At 47.5% G+C, this 19453-nt stretch overlaps 1 protein-coding gene across 2 annotated transcripts in view; it reads left to right on the top strand.

Moving 5' to 3' along the window:
* Nucleotides 1-13949: 13949 nt before the first annotated feature.
* Nucleotides 13950-19453, top strand: part of LOC143295259 (uncharacterized) — an 11896-nt gene continuing 6392 nt past the window's right edge. The window contains exons 1-4 of one of the 2 annotated variants that reach the window (XM_076606843.1): nucleotides 13950-14209; nucleotides 15479-15795; nucleotides 16988-17138; nucleotides 18295-18608. In XM_076606843.1, the coding sequence (XP_076462958.1) occupies nucleotides 15730-15795; nucleotides 16988-17138; nucleotides 18295-18608 (531 nt within the window). In that variant the 5' untranslated portion in view covers nucleotides 13950-14209; nucleotides 15479-15729. The remainder of the gene's footprint in view (nucleotides 14210-15478; nucleotides 15796-16987; nucleotides 17139-18294; nucleotides 18609-19453) is intronic. The other variant, XM_076606844.1, reaches the window with a different exon arrangement.

The raw sequence follows: 19453 nt of genomic DNA, 5'->3' as shown, positions 1-19453 counted from the left end.
GATAATTCACAACCCGCAGTGGGCGACAGGATTGGTTTCATGTTTGTGGCGGTGAAGTGTGAGAGGAATCCGTCATAAGGAGAGTTGTGCGTGTGTACCGTGTGTCGTGTGAAGGTGTGTGTGTGCGCACGCGCGTGCCACTGCGTGTGCTCCTCAGTGTCAGTGTGTGTGTGTGTGTCAGTGTGTCAGTGTGTGTGTGTGTGTGTGTGTGTGCTGTTATGATCTCAGTGTCACCAATATGCTTTCTTAAATTCTCCGCTCAGCACTGGTAATGCGCATTCAACATATCCGATCAAATTAACTGTGTCAAAGTTCAAGTCCTGCAACTTGCTTCGCTTCAAGTTGATCTGATAATTTTGAGAACGTTTGAAACCTTGCTGGGCCGCGGGCAGTGGTGCGCGAAGAGACAGGAGAAAGAGCGATGAAATAACCAGAAATAGCTGATGTTTGACTGGTTCTTGGAAATGGATATTCAAATAAGGTCGAAGCAGACATAAATTGTTTAATGCAACCGTTAAGAACGCTTCGAAGTGGGGCGGTACACGTTCACACGCTGTTCGCAATTACCCATACCTACCCAAAGTGGATCGTGCTCAACCTCATCAGTTGAGCCGGACTCAGTTATGCCAGTGGCCGCTCCCTCTCTCGATCTACATGATCCTTTCGCGATGGGAACGATTGTTTGGTGGGCTTGTATCCCTCGGCGTTTTTTGGGGGGCCGCCGGGGTACTTTTAATGCCAGTGAACAATGAAATTGTTGCCGAAAACGTGCGGAATCAGTATGTGACCCGGCCATCCAGGGTACGTTCAGCGGCCTTTAGCATGATGCCGAATCCTGCTGGGAAACCCCGGGCTGACCTCAGGCAACCCGGAGGCACTCAAGTTATCATCCAAAATTCGCTGCCACTGACCGTTAAAAAAAAACACCCATAGTCAAATCAAATATATATTTCATAAAGATGAAGAAGAAGAAAAGGAAACATTGCCGGGAACAATACTCTCGGGAGACGGGGCTGCGACACCGTAATCAAAACAAGCCCGAGAGAAACGAACCACATATCTCACGGAGTATTGCCGCAGCTCACAGACTACTTGAATGCCACTGAACAAAGTTTCAGTTTCAGTTTCAGTAGATCAAGGAGGCGTCACTACGTTCGGACAAATCCATATACACTACACCACATCTGCCAAGCAGATGCCTGACCAGCAGCGTAACCCAACGCGCTTACGGTCAGGCCTTGAGAAAAAAAGGTAAATAAATAATAGATAAGCTTACATAAATAAATAAATAATAATTATATTATAAAAAAGGTAGTAGTAGTAGTAGTAATAATAATAATAATAATAATAAAAATAATAAATAAGACAGCAATGATGATAAATAAGCAAAGAAATACTGTATTTCATTACTTTGTAAATGCACCAGATTCAGCCCTTTCCTTTCTATCGCTGACCAGCTCTAGGTCAAATATGACAATGAAATAAACTGAACTTCGAGCTACAAAATTGATTCAATGTGTGTTTCCGTCCCGGCAGAGCTTCGAACGAATGGATACACGCGCGCACGTGAGTGTGTATGTGTGTGTCACCGTGCAGTGTGTGCAGCGTGTGAGTGTGTGCGCGTGTACGTGCATGTGTGTGTGTGTGTGTGTGTGTGACGGTGTGATTTTCTCTATTTTCAGAACCACCCCGAACATTGCACAGGGAGACAGAAATGTGCATGGTCCGTCGTTGAGCTACCCGAGTCAAGTCTCTTCCTGAATTTTCGGGATGTTTGTCTGTACCGTGTACAGTAAAGACGCTTTCCACAGCCAGCGTAAGAGTGGGTCTCTAGATTTCGAACGTCCACTGACGTATGCAGACCACTGAGATCTAAGCTGCCATTGAATTATTTAAACATTTATATATATATATATATTTACCACTGTGGTAAATGGAGTGAAGCAGGGCTGCATCTTGGCACCCACACTGTTCTCTATTCTCTTTGCCATGCTGATTCCAAGACTGTGACCGGGGCATCTACATTCAGTTTCGCACAGATGGCAAACTTTTCAACTTGCGGCGACTCCAAGCCAGGTCCAGGGTGTTTGAGGCACTGATGAGAGAGTTCCTCTTCGCTGATGACTGCGCGCTTGCTGCACACACCCATGAGGACATGCAGTTCATTATGGACAGGTTCTCAACCTCCTGCAGGCGCTTTGGACTCACCATCAGCCTCAGCATGCACCAACCGGCTAGCTCACAGAACGCCAGTGCCTCCCCCCACCTGCAATCAAGATCAATGACACAGAGATCAAGTCAGTCGACAAGTTTTGCTACCTGGGCAGCACCCTATGCAGCAACGGAGCCCTTGATGCAGAAGTGACGCTGCGCATCGCCAAGGCCAGCTTCGTCTTTGGCAGACTCAACAACAGGCTGTGGAACAACAAAGGCATCAGGCTCAGCACCAAGATGAAAACCTACAGAGCTGCTGTGCTGACCACCTTGTTGTACTGCTGTGAACCACTTCCACACCACCAGCCTCAGAAAACCTCTCGGCATAAAGTGGCAAGAGAAGATCCCTGACACAGAGGTGCTCACTCGTGCAAACCTGCCCAGCATCTACACCATCTTGATGCAGGCCCAGCTGCGCTGGGCAGGCCATGTAGTTCGCATGCCAGACCACCGACTCCCCAAGAAACTGCTGTACGGCGAACTCCAACATGGCAAGCGCTCCCATGGAGGCCAAAAGAAGCGCTTCAAAGACACTGAAAGCTTCTCTGAAGGCCTTCAACATCAGCCACGACACATGGGAGCTGAATGCAATGGACAGACCAAAGTGGCGTTCAGCTGTCCACAAAGGCGCCAAATCCTGTGAGGCCAATAGAATCGCTGCAGCAGAGCAACGCAGACAGGCCAGGAAAAGCAGTGCCAGCAAGTCCCCGACAGCCGCCACCATCCCCTGTCCACACTGCATCAGAACCTTCCGGGCGCGGATTGGCCTGACCAGTCATCTGCGCACCCACAGAGCCCAACCCACCCACCCCCAGGATGACTAGATGGTCCTCGTCGATCCTGACGGACGAACCACACTGCTGTGAAACATGGACGACGTATCGCCGTCACATTCAACAACTTGAGCAGTTTCACCAGAGATGCCTACGAAAGATCCTCGGCATAAAGTGGCAAGACAGGGTCTCCAACCTCCAGGTCCTAGAGAGGAGCGGCCTGCCCAGCATCGAAAGCAAGCTGATCCAGTGCCAGCTACGTTGGACAGGACACGTTGGCCGTATAACAGACAGCAGGATCCCGAAGATGCTGTTGTATGGCCAATGAAGGAAGGCCACCCTGAACCTGGAAGACCCTGCAAGCGCTTCAAGGACACCTTGAAGACAAACCTCCAAGCCCGTGACATAGACATCGCTTCCTGGGAAACTGATGACCTTGACCGCTGTCGCTGGAGGATGCTGTGCTCTAGTGGCACAAAGACGTTTGAAAACAAGAGAATGCTGGCCATTAAGGAGAAGCGTGAGTGAAGGAAGCAGGGCTCAACTTCTGGAGACGTTTTCCCTTGCAACACCTGTGGGAAGTGCTGTGCATCCAGAATCGGCCTCTTCTCCCATATGAGGACACACACTGACAGATAAGCCTGCCTGCCTACTCATCCGTCGGACCGACGGGAGACTCCATCCACACACACACACACACACACACACACACACACACACACACACACACATATATATATATATGTGTGTGTGTGTGTGTGTGTGTGTGTGTGTGTGTGTGTGTGTGTTCTTCTTATTCGTTGTTGAGGGCCCACAATCATATAAACTGATTATTCTGGCACCTAAAACTGGGGGGAGGGAGGGGGGGGGGGTTGCTACTACTGTTTTGTAGTTGGTGTTCCTTGATGATGTGAAGAAGAGGTAGAGGTGAAGGTGGCATCATTCCACTGCTGTTTAGGGGAATGGGGGGCGGGGGGGGGGTGAGGAGGGACAGGAGGTAACGGGATAGGGGATCGGGGTGGGAGAGGTGTGGGTGGGGTGGGGGGAGGGGGGCACTGGAAGTGTTGCTTACTGCTTTGAGACCCTTGACACAAAGGTGTAAAAATGAAGAGCCTCTGTACTGTGTTCCGGTGGTGATGATGGAAAACTGTTGCTTGTGTCCTCGGTGTTGGCGAGACGGCAGTGGGCTAGTTTCCTTTTGAGGTTTGGACAGTGGGCTTGACTGGTGTAAATTTTGTACAGCATCCAGAGCCTGGAGGTCTTGCGTCGCTTCTCCAGAGAGGGCCAACTCAACGACTCTAGCATTTCGTTGACACTTGAGGTGTTCCGGTACCTGTCCAGGACGAAGCGAGCAGCTCGACGCTGTACGGCTTCCAGTCTGTCAGTGTTCCTCTTTGTGGAGGGATCCCAGACGGTTGAGCCATACTCCAGCAAGGGGCGTACAGAGGCTTTATATGCTCTTTCTTTATTGTTGATGGAGCTGATCTTCAGGTTCCGTCTGAGGAAGCCCAGAGTTCAGTTAGCCTTGCAGCAGATATTGTTGATGTGGTCGTCCCAGTTCAGTTCTCTCTGGATCGTAATGCCCAGGTATTTGACTGATGATACGGTGTCCAGGGTGTGGCCATGCAGGTCGTATGAGTGATGGAGGGGGTTCCTGCTCCTTGTGACGCGAAGAGTTTGGCACTTTGCAGGATGAAGCTCCATGACCCAGCTCTTCTCCCAGTCTGCTAGGCGCTGGAGGTCATGTTGTTGTTGGTCCTGATCATTGCCGCTGGAGATCATCCTGTATACTGCTGTATCATCAGCAAAGAGCCTTGCCAGTGAGGTCAGTTTCTCTGAAAGGTCATTAATGTACACTAGGAACAAGCATTGCCCTAGCACAGATCCCTGAGGGACTCCAGACCTCACGCTGATGTAGGAAGACGTGGCTCCATCCACTACCACAACTTGGAGCCAGTTGCTGAGGAAGTTTGAGGTCCATGCTTTGGTGGTACCCTGGATGCCGTACTGCTGAAGCTTGTGGAGTAGCAAGGAGTGGTTGACCTGGTCAAACGCCTTTGAGAAGTCCATTATGAGGACGTCAGTCTGCTTGCCTCCCTCCATGTTGGTTAGCAGTTCATCTGTGAATTCCAGGAGCTGTGTCTCGCAGGATCTTCCACTCCGGAAGCCGTGTTTTTAGTCGTTCAAGATGCTGTGGGCCTTAAGGTGTTTCACTATGCCACTGGTGATGATGTGCTCTGGTAGGTTACATACCACACTGGTAACGGAGACTGGCCGGTAGTCAGAGGGGTCGTACTGTTCTTTTTTGAAAATTGGAGTGACATTCGCTTCACCAGTCTTCTGGAACTATGAAAAAAGAATGAAAAATCAGAAAAGTCTGTATATCATTATATACCTACTTAGCTGGGTCAGAACAGTGTGAAATGATCCCCTTTAGTTCTGTCTAGTGTGAAGACTTCACAGGTGTGCTTAGGCAGGCCCAGTGGCCCTACACGGTTGATTAAGGCGTCACTAGACTTTTGGTGATCCAGTGTTCATCAGTAATCATGGTTCGAGGCTCAGCTTTGGCCTCAGCGTTGTGTGTGTGTGTGTGTGTGTGTGTGTGTGTGTGTGTGTGTGTGTGTGTGTGTGTGTGTGTGTATGTGTGTGTTACATATAGAAAATGACTGATTTGAGTTTTGTTAAAAAAAAGAAAAGAAAAGCATACCAATATAACATCTTTCTAATGAAAAACTAACAATTGTAACAGCGAACCAACTGGACTATTTAACAAGGGTTTGAAAAAAGTCATACATTAGCTATATGGACAGCTGAAGATCGTCAACACTGAAGATGATTTCAGTCCAGGGATGTGAGACTTTAACAAAGGGCTAGTTAGTATTATCAGGGTGTGAATGGGTACCCGACTTCCATTTGGAGATGGTTCAATTAGAAACGGCGGAAGGGGAGGATTGCATCAATGCTATAGCCGTCCGAGGCCCAGCTTCGGCATGGCGTTGTGTCTTTGAGACAGGCACTTTACTCCGAATTTTCTCACTCCATTCCGGGACCAGGCTGCTTCCAATTCAGTAGTGGGGCAACCATCCCCAACCTGGCGGGTCCCCGGGTGGCGGATAGGGGAACGGCCCTCAGATATGGGGGCCGGGTTAGCTGCGATATAAGTCAGGCTTGCCTGGCCGAATAAGCAGTCCCAGACCAAATGGCGATGCTCCTACCAGGACGGGGTGGGTCAACAGGTGGCACTGTCGTCCTCACTGAAATACCCCATATTTCCTATGACGGGTTCATCATGCGGTCAAGAGGTGCGTTATAACCTCTAGCCCAGGGGTGGGACCCTCGGAGAAACAATCCCCCCTGTGGTCACAGGGCAGGACGTACGGGCCATGAGCTAAGGGTGAGGCACCCCGAAAGAAAACTCCAGCTGAAGACGGCGGTATCGGGCCACTGGCGCAATTAAAACCACGATACCACGCATCCACGTTTCCATGATGATGCAGTCCACAGAATCTCGATGTGGCGCTCGACCTTCGGAGACCCGCCGGGGAGGCCGGGAGCCGGGCCCTATGCCTCAAAGGGGCCCACCCCAAGCAACCGGTGGTCGGACAAGGAAATTCCGCATGCCCATGCGACGAAGAAGGAGACCTCATCCTCCTGCTGGGGCTAAGCAAACAGTACCACCCAGAACTCAACATTCTCCAGTGGAATGCAGAAGGGGTGCATAAGAAGAAACTTGGCCTGGCAGAAAGGATGCACCAAGAAAATATTGACGCTGCATGTGTCCAAGAGACACATTTGACCATAAACCATCGCTTTCAAGTGAGGGGTTACGAGACCATCAGGTTGGACCGTGAGGAAAGAAACAAAGGAGGGGTGCCTGTCTTGGTGCGGAATTCCATCGCTGCACAAGAACTCAAGATCAACACCAATCAACAGGCAGAGATCCAAGGGGTTGATATAGTCTTTAAAGAACACAACATTAGGATCTACAATGTCTGTTGCCCTCAAGATCGTGATCTTTCCCTCACATACATGAACATCCCAGACAACAACTGCGTGGTGTTGGGAGATTTCAACAGTCACTCAGAGAGATGGGCCTATGAGGAGACGGACTGGAGAGGCGAAGAAGTTGAGGATTGGGAGACTGACACACATCTTCATCTCATCAACCAAGAAGATGATGAACCCACCTTCTACTCTAGACGCTGGATGACCACATCAACACCAGATCTAGCGTTCGTCACCAACGACCTGTTCGTCAGGACCACAAGAACAGTCCTCAACCAGCTTGGAGGAAGTGACCACAAGCCCGTAAAACTCTCTATCAACCTCAACTTGCAGGCTCCTCAAGCAAAGTGTTTTCCCCGCTGGAATTACAGAAAGGCGGACTGGACTCTCTTTGAGACCCTCACAGATACATACACAAAGCCAATCAACATCAGGCAGAAGGACTCAAACAAGATGGTTCAAGACTTCACAAAGGCCGTCTTGAAAGCTGCTATAGAATCCATCCCAAGAGGAGCACGCAAAGACTACAAGCCCTACTGGACGGAGGAACTCCAGAATCTGGAAGATGCTGTTACGGAAGCCAGGGACCGAGCAGAAAAGCAGCCATCACTGGAGAACAACATAGCGCTGAAGGAAGTAACTGCCAGATACAAGCTGTCCTGCGCACAAGCTGCAAGAAAAAGCTGGCAAGAGAAAACTGAAAGCCTAAATCTCGACAAGGATGGCAGCAAGCTGTGGAAACTGGCTAGAACCCTCAGCAACGAAACAACAAGTCACACCACAATAACAATACAAGAGAATGGAAATTACCTCTTTGGAAAGCAAGCAGCAGACCACTTCATAGACGTCTTTGAAAACACCAGCAATCTGGAAGTCCCTCCTGAACATAGAGCTGCAGTGCACAGGGCCCAAGGTGAACTTCATGAGAAAGAACCCCAAGAGGAAGTCATGACCTCAGCTTTCACAGAGAAAGAGCTGGAGGAAGCGTTGCAGAGCCTCAACCTGAAGAAGTCACCTGGACCAGACGGAATCACAAAAGAAATAATTCTGCATCTTGGGATGAAGAGCAAGGCAGTCCTTTTAACAATCTTCAACTCCAGCTGGAAGATAGGATCAGTCCCACAGTGTTGGAGGGAAGCAGACATGATCCCCATTCACAAAAAGGGAAAGCACAAGTCGAAGGCTGACAGCTACAGATCCGTCAGCCTTACTAGCTGCTTAGGAAAGCTGATGGAGAGACTTGTCAACACTAGGCTTGTCTGGCACCTTGAGGAGCATCAGATGCTGAGCCCTGAATAGGCAGGCTTCCGCCAACACGGATCAACAGAAGACCAGATCACATTCATCGCTCAAAGCATTGAGGACGCATTTCAAGAAAAGAAGAACACGCTTGCTGTCTGGATTGACATGGAGACAGCAGAATCAGATCACCAGATGCTGTAGCAGGGCCAAGCTGAGACTGGCGATCATGAGGAAACTTGCAGGGACGGACTGGGGGCGGGGGGCTGATAAACGTATCCTAAAGAGACCCTATACGGGGAGAGTCCGACCTGTAGTTGAGTACGGGACATCAGCATGGGCATCAGCTGCAAAGTCTAACTTCGACCATCTCAACAAGATACAGAACCAAGCTCAGCGTGTCATAACTGGCCACAGAAGCAACGAGGGATGGTGGAGCTGGAATCTTCCTCCGATACAAAGACGGAGATGAAGAAATTGCAATCCCAACAGGAAAATACTCCACCAACTTCCGAGCTTAGCGAGAAGCCCTCTGTGAGGCAGCCACAACAGTCTCGCAGAACTCCACAAGAACAACAGGGCAAGTGGTGTTCTCAGACGCTCTCTCCGTGCTCCAAGCCCTCAAGAACTCCCGCTGCAAAGAACAGAACCATCTCACTTCAGCCCTTGTTGCCCTGAGTGCCAGAGTGGAGAAAGTGGTGATACAATGGGTACCAGCACACTGTGTCATCAGAGGCAACGAAAAAGCAGACATTCTGGCAAAAGAGGGTGCACAGAAGGAGCAGGCCAAAAAACTGGTGTCATACGATGAAATCAAGACAATCATCAAGGCACAGCAAGGAATAAAGTGGCGCCTCCAGCACCCCAAATATAACCCAGAAGACAGATACCATTTACTGGAACGACGGGAACAGGTCAAGATCTTCCGCCTGAGGACTGGACACAACCGCCTGCTCCACCACATGCACACACAATTTGGCATTGGACACAGTGGAGAGTGCCCTTGTGGTGAGGGACCAATGACAACCGACCTTCAAGACTGTAGGACGCATGCAGCATCCAGGAGGAAGTACTGGCCAACACCGACAGCAGTGGAAGCCAAACTGTACGGCACCCTGGAGGAGCTGCGACGGACGGCAGCCTTCATCGAGGACACCGGGCTGCTCATCTAATGGGAGGCGAGCGAGGAAGAAGAAGACTTCGATTAGGGACGGTTGAATTATCAAAAAGGCGGAAGAGGAGGATTGGATCAATGATAATAATAATAATAATAATAATAATAATGGTATTTATATAGCGCTGGATCTTGTGTAGAGACAAATCAAAGCGCTTTCGCACCAGTCATTCACACGCATGCATAACTCTAATACTGTAGAAACTAAAGACAAGGAAGGGCAGGCAAGGGAGGCTATTTTGGGAAGAGGTGGGTTTTAAGGCCAGACTTGAAAGAGCTGAGTGTGGAGACTTGACGAAGCGAAAAAGGAAGTTCATTCCAATCGTAAGGTCCAGAAACAGAGAAAGAACGGCGGCCAATAGTCGAGTGCTTGAATCTGGGTAATGCACAGTGGATTAGGAATTCGCTGCCCAAATGTCCCTTGTATGTATGTATGTATGTATGTATGTATGTATGATAGCCGTGTCCGACTATGACCAACAGAACAGCAGACGAGGCAACTGCTGTCCCAACTATCTGGGCTCGAATTTGAATATAGTAGAGAGTGTCTTGCCCAAATCACAACCCCGCCAAGAGGGTTTTCGGACAGTTGGCGTTGGGATGGTTCCCAAAGGCCAACTAGCACCTATGGCTGCAGCACTTATGTAGTCTTGCCTCCTAGTTTGAGAGACATAGTCCTATAGTCCTTCACAAAAGACTAATCTGTAAATGACTTCCCACTGCAATGGAGAAGCCATTGATCATACAGCTCTCACTCTGCTGTTGTTGCTGATGTGTGTGTGTGTGTGTGTGTGTGTGTGTGTGTGTGTGTGTGTGTGTGTGTGTGTGTGTGTATTTTGTATTTGTATTTCTTTTTATCACAACAGATTTCTCTGTATGAAATTCGGGCTGCTCTCCCCAGGGAGAGCACGTCGCTACACTACAGCGCTACTCTTTTTTTGTATTTTTTCCTGCGTGCAGTTTTATTTGTTTTTCCAATCGAAGTGGACTTTTCTACAGAATTTTGCCAGGAACAACTCTTTTGTTGCCGTGGGTTCTTTTACGTGCGCTAAGTGCATGCTGCACACGGGACCTCGGTTTATCGTCTCATCCGAATGACTAGCGTCCAGACCACCACTCAAGGGGTGGGTGTGTTATCTATGAGCTTATATCACAGATTTACATAAGTTTACACTGCAAATTCAGCAATATAATGTAAGTGATTGCCTGAAGAGGGAGCTGGGGAAGCACAGTGGTGATCTCTCGGAACTCTTACATTTTATGGAAGAAGACAAAACTGACTGCAGGATTCTTCAAAGACAAAAAACTAAAGTTGATAAAAACCTTTTTGGTAGTAGATGAATTCTCTGTTGAGTGGGATACGACGTTTCGAACCATAGGCCCGTGATGAGAAGAGGACAGTGTGGACAGGAAAGCCTATGTGAGAAATGGGTGATGACATCTCACTACTTTCTGTTTTGATGGTGATCAGCAATTGTTTCAGTGTGCATGGTCCATCAAAACAGAAAGTAGTGAGAAAAAAGGTTTTTATAAACTGTAGTTTTTTGTCTTTCATTTTATGTTTTTTGATTCTGAGAATAATAGTTCTTTACAGATTCTGCGCGCGTGCGTATTTATTTTTTCTTAAGTATATAATATATATTTTTATTAACACCATGCTTATGGCCTTTATTTAGTATTGTGTAGTGTAGACCCTACTCATGGCGGGGACTAGCTGTGTATCTTGTCTCTCTCTCTCTCTCTCTCTCTCTCTCTCTCTCTCTCTCTCTCACTCACTCACTCATTCTCACTCTCTCACTCTCTCCGTCTAACAGTAGCACTGAGACAGACTGACAGACAGACTGACAGACAGACACTGAGACAGACAGACTGACGTACACACACATAGACAGACAAGACACAGGCAGACAGACAGACACGCACACATACACACACTGACACAGACACACATTCGGACACACACACACACACACACACACACACACACACACACACACACACACACACACACACTGAGCACACTGACAGTGACACATGCGCGGCGCACACACTCAGTCGTGCACAATCCAGTCACTGGTTCCAGACTCCCCACTGTACAGGTAAACTCACCTTTGTCGCGCACACACTTCACACCTAGGCAGCAGCAGCAGCAGCAGCAGCAATCATATCGGCGATCGCTAACCCCTGCAGCGAGATCGATATCCCGGATTCCTGGCACCAGCACAGGCGACACGGACTGAATGAACATTGTGTCAGCGGACGGTAGTGACACAATGTGGCGTCATCATTGACGACACACACACACACACACACACACAGGCCATCCATCTCTTCACCCTGCTTCCAATCAATGTCTGTATGACAATGACGGTTAATCCTCGCCGCTGGTCTCTGCTCACTGCCGGTCGCTGTTTTTCCCCTTGAAGCACACGATGTCAGAGTTTAACTCAAAGTTCAACAGCAGTTTCAGGTGAAATGAAGGTGTGTGTGTGGGCGGTGGGGGTGGGGGTGGAAGTAGGAGGGTGGTTGGGTTGGGTGCGAACCAGTTACGGGGGATAGATATCTTGGTTGGTTTGGACGGGTATTTTCAGTCCCACACCCAACTGCAGGCTGTTCCCACAAGAATGGAGTGGATGGTTCAGGGGGAGGGGACTGATGTCTTCATCAGTATGATTATACAGTGTCCCCTGACGTGTTCACCACGCGATGAAGGCCGTGTTTAAAGCTACAGACACGGGATGGGGTCTTCAGAAAAGGGCCTTTCCGTGCAACACACACACACACACACACACACACACACACAAACACACAAAAGAGCCCGCGCTCACACACTTTCACACACTGACAAGCACGCACGCACGCGCGCGCGCGCGCGCGCACACAAACACACACACACATGTGACGTACACCCGCACGCAAGAGAACTCGATCAAAAGAACGGAGATCAATGTTTGGATTAGCAAGTCGTATGTGTTACAATTGACCATTATATATAGCCACACGAAATAGATCTGTTGGCTACGCCTATATCCCACAAACAATGACCCTGGTCAGATGTCGACATTTTGATTGGCTGAATGTGTCCCCAGAGAGTGCGCGCCGGACTGTCATTGATCACGTGATGAGGACTCCATGGTGACAGGGAACACTGTGCTGTTGTGATCTGACTGTTCGTTCCGTTTTGGGAATGGGCACAATTCACATGTTTTCCTCTCTCTCTCTCTCTCTCTCCCTCTCGGTTACGCAAAAAGTAGATGATAGAGTGAATTATACCAAAGTTGTAACAACTTCTGGACACCACAAATATAAAAAAAATCATGTTTGGACAACACTGTTTGCTTCCATTCATTAACAAACCTTACAATGTTGAATATTCATTAATTTCAGATTTTACCCTCCCTCCACACGGTTTCCCCCAACTCACCATTCACCCCTCCCTCCTCTCCGGAGCGATAAAGCGATAACACTCAAGTGTAAAAAAATAAAAAAAATAAAAATCGATACTCTGACAAAATCTCTACAATCACCCTAGTAACACTCAAATGTAAAACATCGATACTCTGACAAAATCTCTACACTCACCCTAGTAACACTCAAATGTAAAAAATCGATACTCTGAAAAAATCTCTACAATCACCCTAGTAACACTCAAATGTAAAAAATCGATACTCTGACAAAATGTCTGCAATCACCCTAGTAACACTCAAATGTTAAAAAAAAAAAAAAAAAAAAAATCGATACTCCGACAAAATGTCTACGATCACCCTAGTAACGCTCAACTGTAAAAAGAAGAAGAAAAAAAGATACTCTGACAAAATGTCCACAATCACCCCAGTAACACTAAAATGTTTTTGTATTTGTTTTTAAATCAATACTCTGACAAATTTCTACAATCACCCGAGTAGCACTCAAATGTTTTTGTTTTTTGTTTTGCTTTCGTTCTGACATATCTATACATCTCTCTGTCTGTCTCTTTGTATGTGTCTGTCTGTCTGTTTGTCTCTTTCTCTGTATGTGTCTGTCTGTTTGTCTCTCTCTCTCTCATTCATTTTCTCTCTCTCTCTCTCCATCAATATTAGATTCAAGGAGGCGTCAAAACGTACGGAACAACCCAAATTCATCACATCTGCTTTATTTAAAAACAAAAACAAAACAAACAAACAAACAAACAACAACAACAACAACAACAAAAAAACTCTGGGCAAAAAAACAAACATCAAAACAAACAACAACAACAAAAACCAAAACAAAAAAACCTGAGCAAAACAACAACCAAAAAAAGACCAAAAAACCCTGAGCCAAAGAAAGAAAGAAAGAAAGAAGAAGAAAAAAAGCAGCACATAAATTATCTGACCTTCGCATAAACTGAACGCGTTGGTCAGAGCCACCTTCTCCATACCTCTGCCGAAATTATGCACCGAACATTTAGCAGAATGTCGCCCTTTCTAGCGTCCTTCGTCCTTCGTTCGCGGGATGCAGACGACCCAACACTTCGTCACACACACAGAGAGACAGCCAGCCAGTCCCCACAGGACGTGTTGTGGCCACAGCGCCTTCATTGCAGCCACTTACCTCCCTTGTGTCAACCTACGTCGCCTTTCTGCGGTTCTGGATGCAGTGTGACAGGTGACCACTCGAGTCATTGACCGAGTGTTGTCTCAGTCCCAGAATTTTGAGGCACGGGGTCGCTTGAGTGTTTTGTCGACCATGTTTATGGTTGTCAACGAACATATGTTTTGAATGGCCGAGCACAGACTTTATACCAACAGTATCGAATACAGACCAGATTGTTGTGTGAGGACAGGTTGGTTTCTGAGTGGAAGCTGTCAATACTTGTGATTCCGTGTTTTGTGTCCCATGACAGCTGTGGAAGATTCAACGACTGGTGTGTGTTCACTGACATTATTCAGCTCGGAAATTTAAATGCTGTGAAGAAGGAAAGACGAGCGAGTGGAGAGTTGATTGCATGTGCTGTATAACAGGCGTGTTATTCTACGTAGATTCTAAACTTGCTAACACTGGAATCAGTAAATGGAAATCAAGACCATAATTTGTCACATTCTTTCGCAACATAATTCTTTTTTGTTTTTTGTTGTTGTTTTTTTCGTTGTTTTTTTGTTTTTGGTTGTTTATTTTTTTTTTGTCGTTCTTGTTGTGCATACGAGGTTCGAAGATTATTGATTTTTGTTTGAACTCTCCACAGGCGGGGCTTTTGGCAAAACAGTGACAGAAATAGTATGGGGAATGACCTCATGCAATACCTATCGCATATATATGTTGCTCTAAAAGAGATTAACATTACAGTAACAGGAAATTCACAAGTCAAAATGTAGTATTTGACAAAATCCGTATTTGCAGTTTCTGAAAGTGTTATTTGTATTTTGTATTTCTTTTTATCACAACAGATTTCTCTTTGTGAAAATCGGGCTGCTCTCCCCAGGGAGAGCGCGTCGCTACACTACGTACAAAGCCACCCATTTTTTTGTTATCTTTTCCTGCGTGCAGTTTTATTTGTTTTTCCTATCGAAGTGGATTTTTCTACAGAATTTTGCCAGGAACATCCCTTTTGTTGCCGTGGGTTCTTTTACGTGCGCTGAATGCATGCTGCACACGGGACCTCGGTTTATCGTCTCATCCGAATGACTAGCGTCCAGACCACCACTCAAGGTCTAGTGGAGGGGGAGAAAATATGGGCGGCTGAGTCGCGATTCGAACCAGCGCGCTCAGATTCTCTCGCTTCCTAGGCGGACGCGTTACCTCCAGGCCATCACTCCACATGTGCATGGCATTGATCCGTAGTGTTGTCAGTTTAATTTTTATTGTCTTTTGTTTGCCTTTTTCTTTGCGCGCGCGCGCACAAACACACACACACACACACACACACACACACACACACACACACACACACACATATCCATACAGCAGGAAGGTATGATGAGAGAAAGTGATAAAACATGTCATTGATGACTAATACAATTTCAAGGAGAAATCCTTCTCCCGACTAATGACAACTGAGACTCGTACAAGGCGATTCATTGAAAATAGCTCTGCACGTTACTTTTCTGTTGTTCAGACACACAAGATGCCCAGTGATACATTCACAGTCTCCACTTCCCACTGATGCGTGCTGACCTCCATTGTGCAAAATGGATTTCCCGGATTTGGGATAGATAATCTTACATTGTTTGACAACATTTTCTTTTCCTGCCGAAAACAACAACAACGTCATCAACAACAACAACAATTGAGGTTGTGGACTATTTTCATTGAACGTGTGATAATCGGTTGTACTCCTACGCACGCTCCAGGGACGCAGAAGTGAAAATGGATCAGCTGTTGAAGAACAAGGAATTTAAAACCAAGTTGGCTTCTCTGTCCCCGGGGGTCAAAGTGAGTGTGCAGGGCCTGTACATAATATACTGTACGTTGGAATCTAGATGTGTTTGTTTATTATGTTTTTCTTTTAATTTATGTTCGGTGTGTTCGCCTATAGCCTGTATTCTACCTGTTTGCTGTCTGTCTCCGTGTGTGTGTGTGTGTGTGGGGTGGGGGGGGTGGGGGGTGGGGGGGAGGGGGGGGGGGGTAAGTTAAGTTAATGAATGTCTCTGTGGTGGCGCTATAACAAGTGCGTCATGCTCGTACAGACGAGCAAAACTGTATTGACACACATTCCAGCGGCACATTTGATGTCAACGTCGTCAGGTTGCAAATGCCTTATTATTGATGTAGATCGACGGGCGCAACAGCCGAATGGTTAAAGCGTTGGACTTTCAATCTGAGGGTCCCGGGTTCGAATCACGGTGACGCCGCCTGGTGGGTAAAGGGTGGAGATTTTCACTATCTCCCAGGTCAACATATGCGCAGACCTGCTAGTGCCCGAACCCCCTTCGTGTGCATACGCAAGCAGAAGATCAAATACGCACGTTAAAGATCCTGTAATCCATGTCAGCGTTCGGTGGGTTATGGAAACAAGAATATACCCAGCATGCACAACCCCGAAAGCGGAGTACGGCTGCCTACATGGCGGGGTAAGAACGGTCATACACGTAAAAGCCCACTCGCGTACATACGAGTGAACGTGGGAGTTGCAGCCCACGAACGCAGAAGAAGTAGTTGCTCCCACTGCTCACGGCAGAGGACTCATGGACTTCGTAGATGTCAAATCATTTCTTTTCTTTTTTTTCCCCACTTGAGCGTTTCCTGTTCCGTGCACCGATTGGTCTTACCAGTCTCTGAATTCACCTATATAAGGCAGTTTCCAAGAAAGGGAAATCATCATCAGTAATTATGCTGATGATCACCAAGGTCGTCTCCATCAACATCACTATCATCGTCATCTGATATTGTTATTGTAAATGACAGTATTAGTTTTAGTAATAATAATAGTAATGAGATATTAGTTTTAGTAATAATAATAGTGATAACTTTATCATGATATTAATAATTATTATTATTAGCAGTAGTAGTAGTAGTTATGAAGATGATAATAATAACTATAATGATTATATATATATATCGGGGTAGGCCACGCACGTGGTGATATTGCGGGCGGAAGTGCACGTGCAGACGTGGTGTGTTTCAGCAATGGATGATCGAGTCGCTGATCGACCTGTTCGAGCAGGAGTCAGAGTACGTGATAGACGTGCTGGAGGACTGTCGCGTGGAGCTGGGACACACGGCGGAGACCTATGTGGAGGAAGCGGAGCATCTCAGGGCCACATCACGGATGCTGGGTGGGCTGTAGTGCTGTGTACATTTACATATACAAACTGCTGGCACACAGTGCACGCAGCAGGCAGACATTATCAATGGGCGTGCGTCTATCTATCTATGTCAGCGCTCGCTCACGCACGGCTCGCGCGTGCGCTCACACACACACACACACACACACACACACACACACACACACACACAAAGAAGATGAAGAAGAAGAAAAAGTTATATTTGATTGTTTCACTCCTCTTGGAGCACGCACATACATACAAACACGCGTGTGCATAGTTAAGCACGCACTCATGCATATATGCCAGTATACATAAATGCATGCACACACATATGCACCGATTACTCTCAGACTAACTATATCTTGCCCCAAACCAAACCCAAAGTGCAGTGTACGCTCACAACCGAATATACATAATGATCAGTGATAAGATTGATTCTAAAACACGAAAAGCTCCCTCTCTCCCTCCCTCCCTCTCCTTCTCTCTCTCCCACGCGCACATACACACTCCCACACACACTCTCCCGTCCACAACAGAGGAGAGATGACGACCCCCCCCACACACACACCTTCCATAAACACATATAACTTCCTGTCTGTCCACATCAGAGAAGAGATGGCAACACGCTACCCCAAGCCCTCCCCCCACACCTAAAACCCTGTCTGTCCTGTCCATACAAGAGAAGATATGACAACCGCCCCCCACCTGATCCCTGTCCATCCACAACAGAGGAGAGATTACAACGCATCACCCCCACCCCCACCCCTTACCCTCACACCGAACTAACCACTGTCTGTCCTCAACAGAAGAGAGATGACCCCCCCCCACCACCACCAGCCTAACCCTCACACACACATCTAAACACGTCTGTGCTGTCCACAACAGAAAAGAGATTACCCCCCACAGACACACACATACACCCCCCCCCCCAACCCACTGTCTGTCCCCAACAGAGGAGATACGGTCCCCCTCCACCAACCACACACACACACACACACACACACACACACCACACACACACGCACACACACACACACACGCACACACACACACACCACACACACACACACACACACCACACACACACACACACACACACACATACACGCACACACACCCACACCCCTCTCTACCTAACCTCACTGTCTTGTCCACCACCCACCAGAGGAGAGGCGGGACGACAACGGGCGCAGTGCTTCACGTGCCTCCCTCAGCGCCCCGCTCCGCCTGCCCGTCCTCTCCGGCCAACACGCCGCGCTCACACACCGCCGACGGGAACGAACCCGGATGCGGATGTGCATCTCTGACGGCGACGACAGGTCCCCCAGTTCCCTGTCCCTGTCCCCCTCCTCCTCCCTGCCGCCCTCTCCCTACGCTGGGAGGCGCGGGGCCGGGGCCGGGGGGCTGTCCCCAAGTGACAGCCCCGCGCGGAGTCTGTCCGTCCTCCACCGGCCTCCGGACGCTAAGGCGATAGAGGAGGTGAGACGGTGAAATGCCAGTTATGACGTGACACGACATGACATGGCATGACATGATCTAATGCCAAAAATATGGAGTAAGTAGTGAGGCGGTGAAATGAGTTATGACATGACATGACATGATACAGTGCCTTAAGTGTGGAGGAAGTGAGACGGTGAAATGAGTTGTGACATGACATTACATTACATGACATGATACAGTGCCTTAAGTGTGGAGGAAGTGAGACGGTGAAATGCAGTTATGACATGACACGACATGACATGACTTGACTTGACATGATATAATGCCTAAAGTATGAAGTGAGAAGATAAAATGAGTTATGACATATGACATGACATAACATGACATGGTAGAATGCCTAAAGTATGGAGGAAGTGATATGACATGACATGATACAATGCCTAAAGTATGGAGGAAGTGATATGACATGACATGATACAATGCCTAAAGTATGGAGGAAGTGACATGACATGACATGATACAATGCCTAAAGTATGGAGGAAGTGATATGACATGACATGACATAACATGATACAATGCCTAAAGTATGGAGGAAGTGACATGACATGATACAATGCCTAAAGTATGGAGGAAGTGATATCACATGACATAACATGACATGATACAATGCCTAAAGTATGGAGGAAGTGATATCACATGACATGACATGATACAATGCCTAAAGTATGGAGAAAGTGATATCACATGACATGACATAACATGATACAATGCCTAAAGTATGGAGGAAGTGACATGACATGACATGATACAATGCCTAAAGTATGGAGGAAGTGATATCACATGACATAACATGACATGATACAATGCCTAACGTATGGAGAAAG

Source organism: Babylonia areolata, chromosome 20 (genome assembly GCF_041734735.1).
Source record: "Babylonia areolata isolate BAREFJ2019XMU chromosome 20, ASM4173473v1, whole genome shotgun sequence".
Lineage (NCBI taxonomy): Eukaryota > Metazoa > Mollusca > Gastropoda > Neogastropoda > Buccinidae > Babylonia > Babylonia areolata.
The sequence above is the reverse complement of the archived record's forward strand: the minus strand, read 5'-3'. Positions and strand labels throughout refer to the sequence as shown.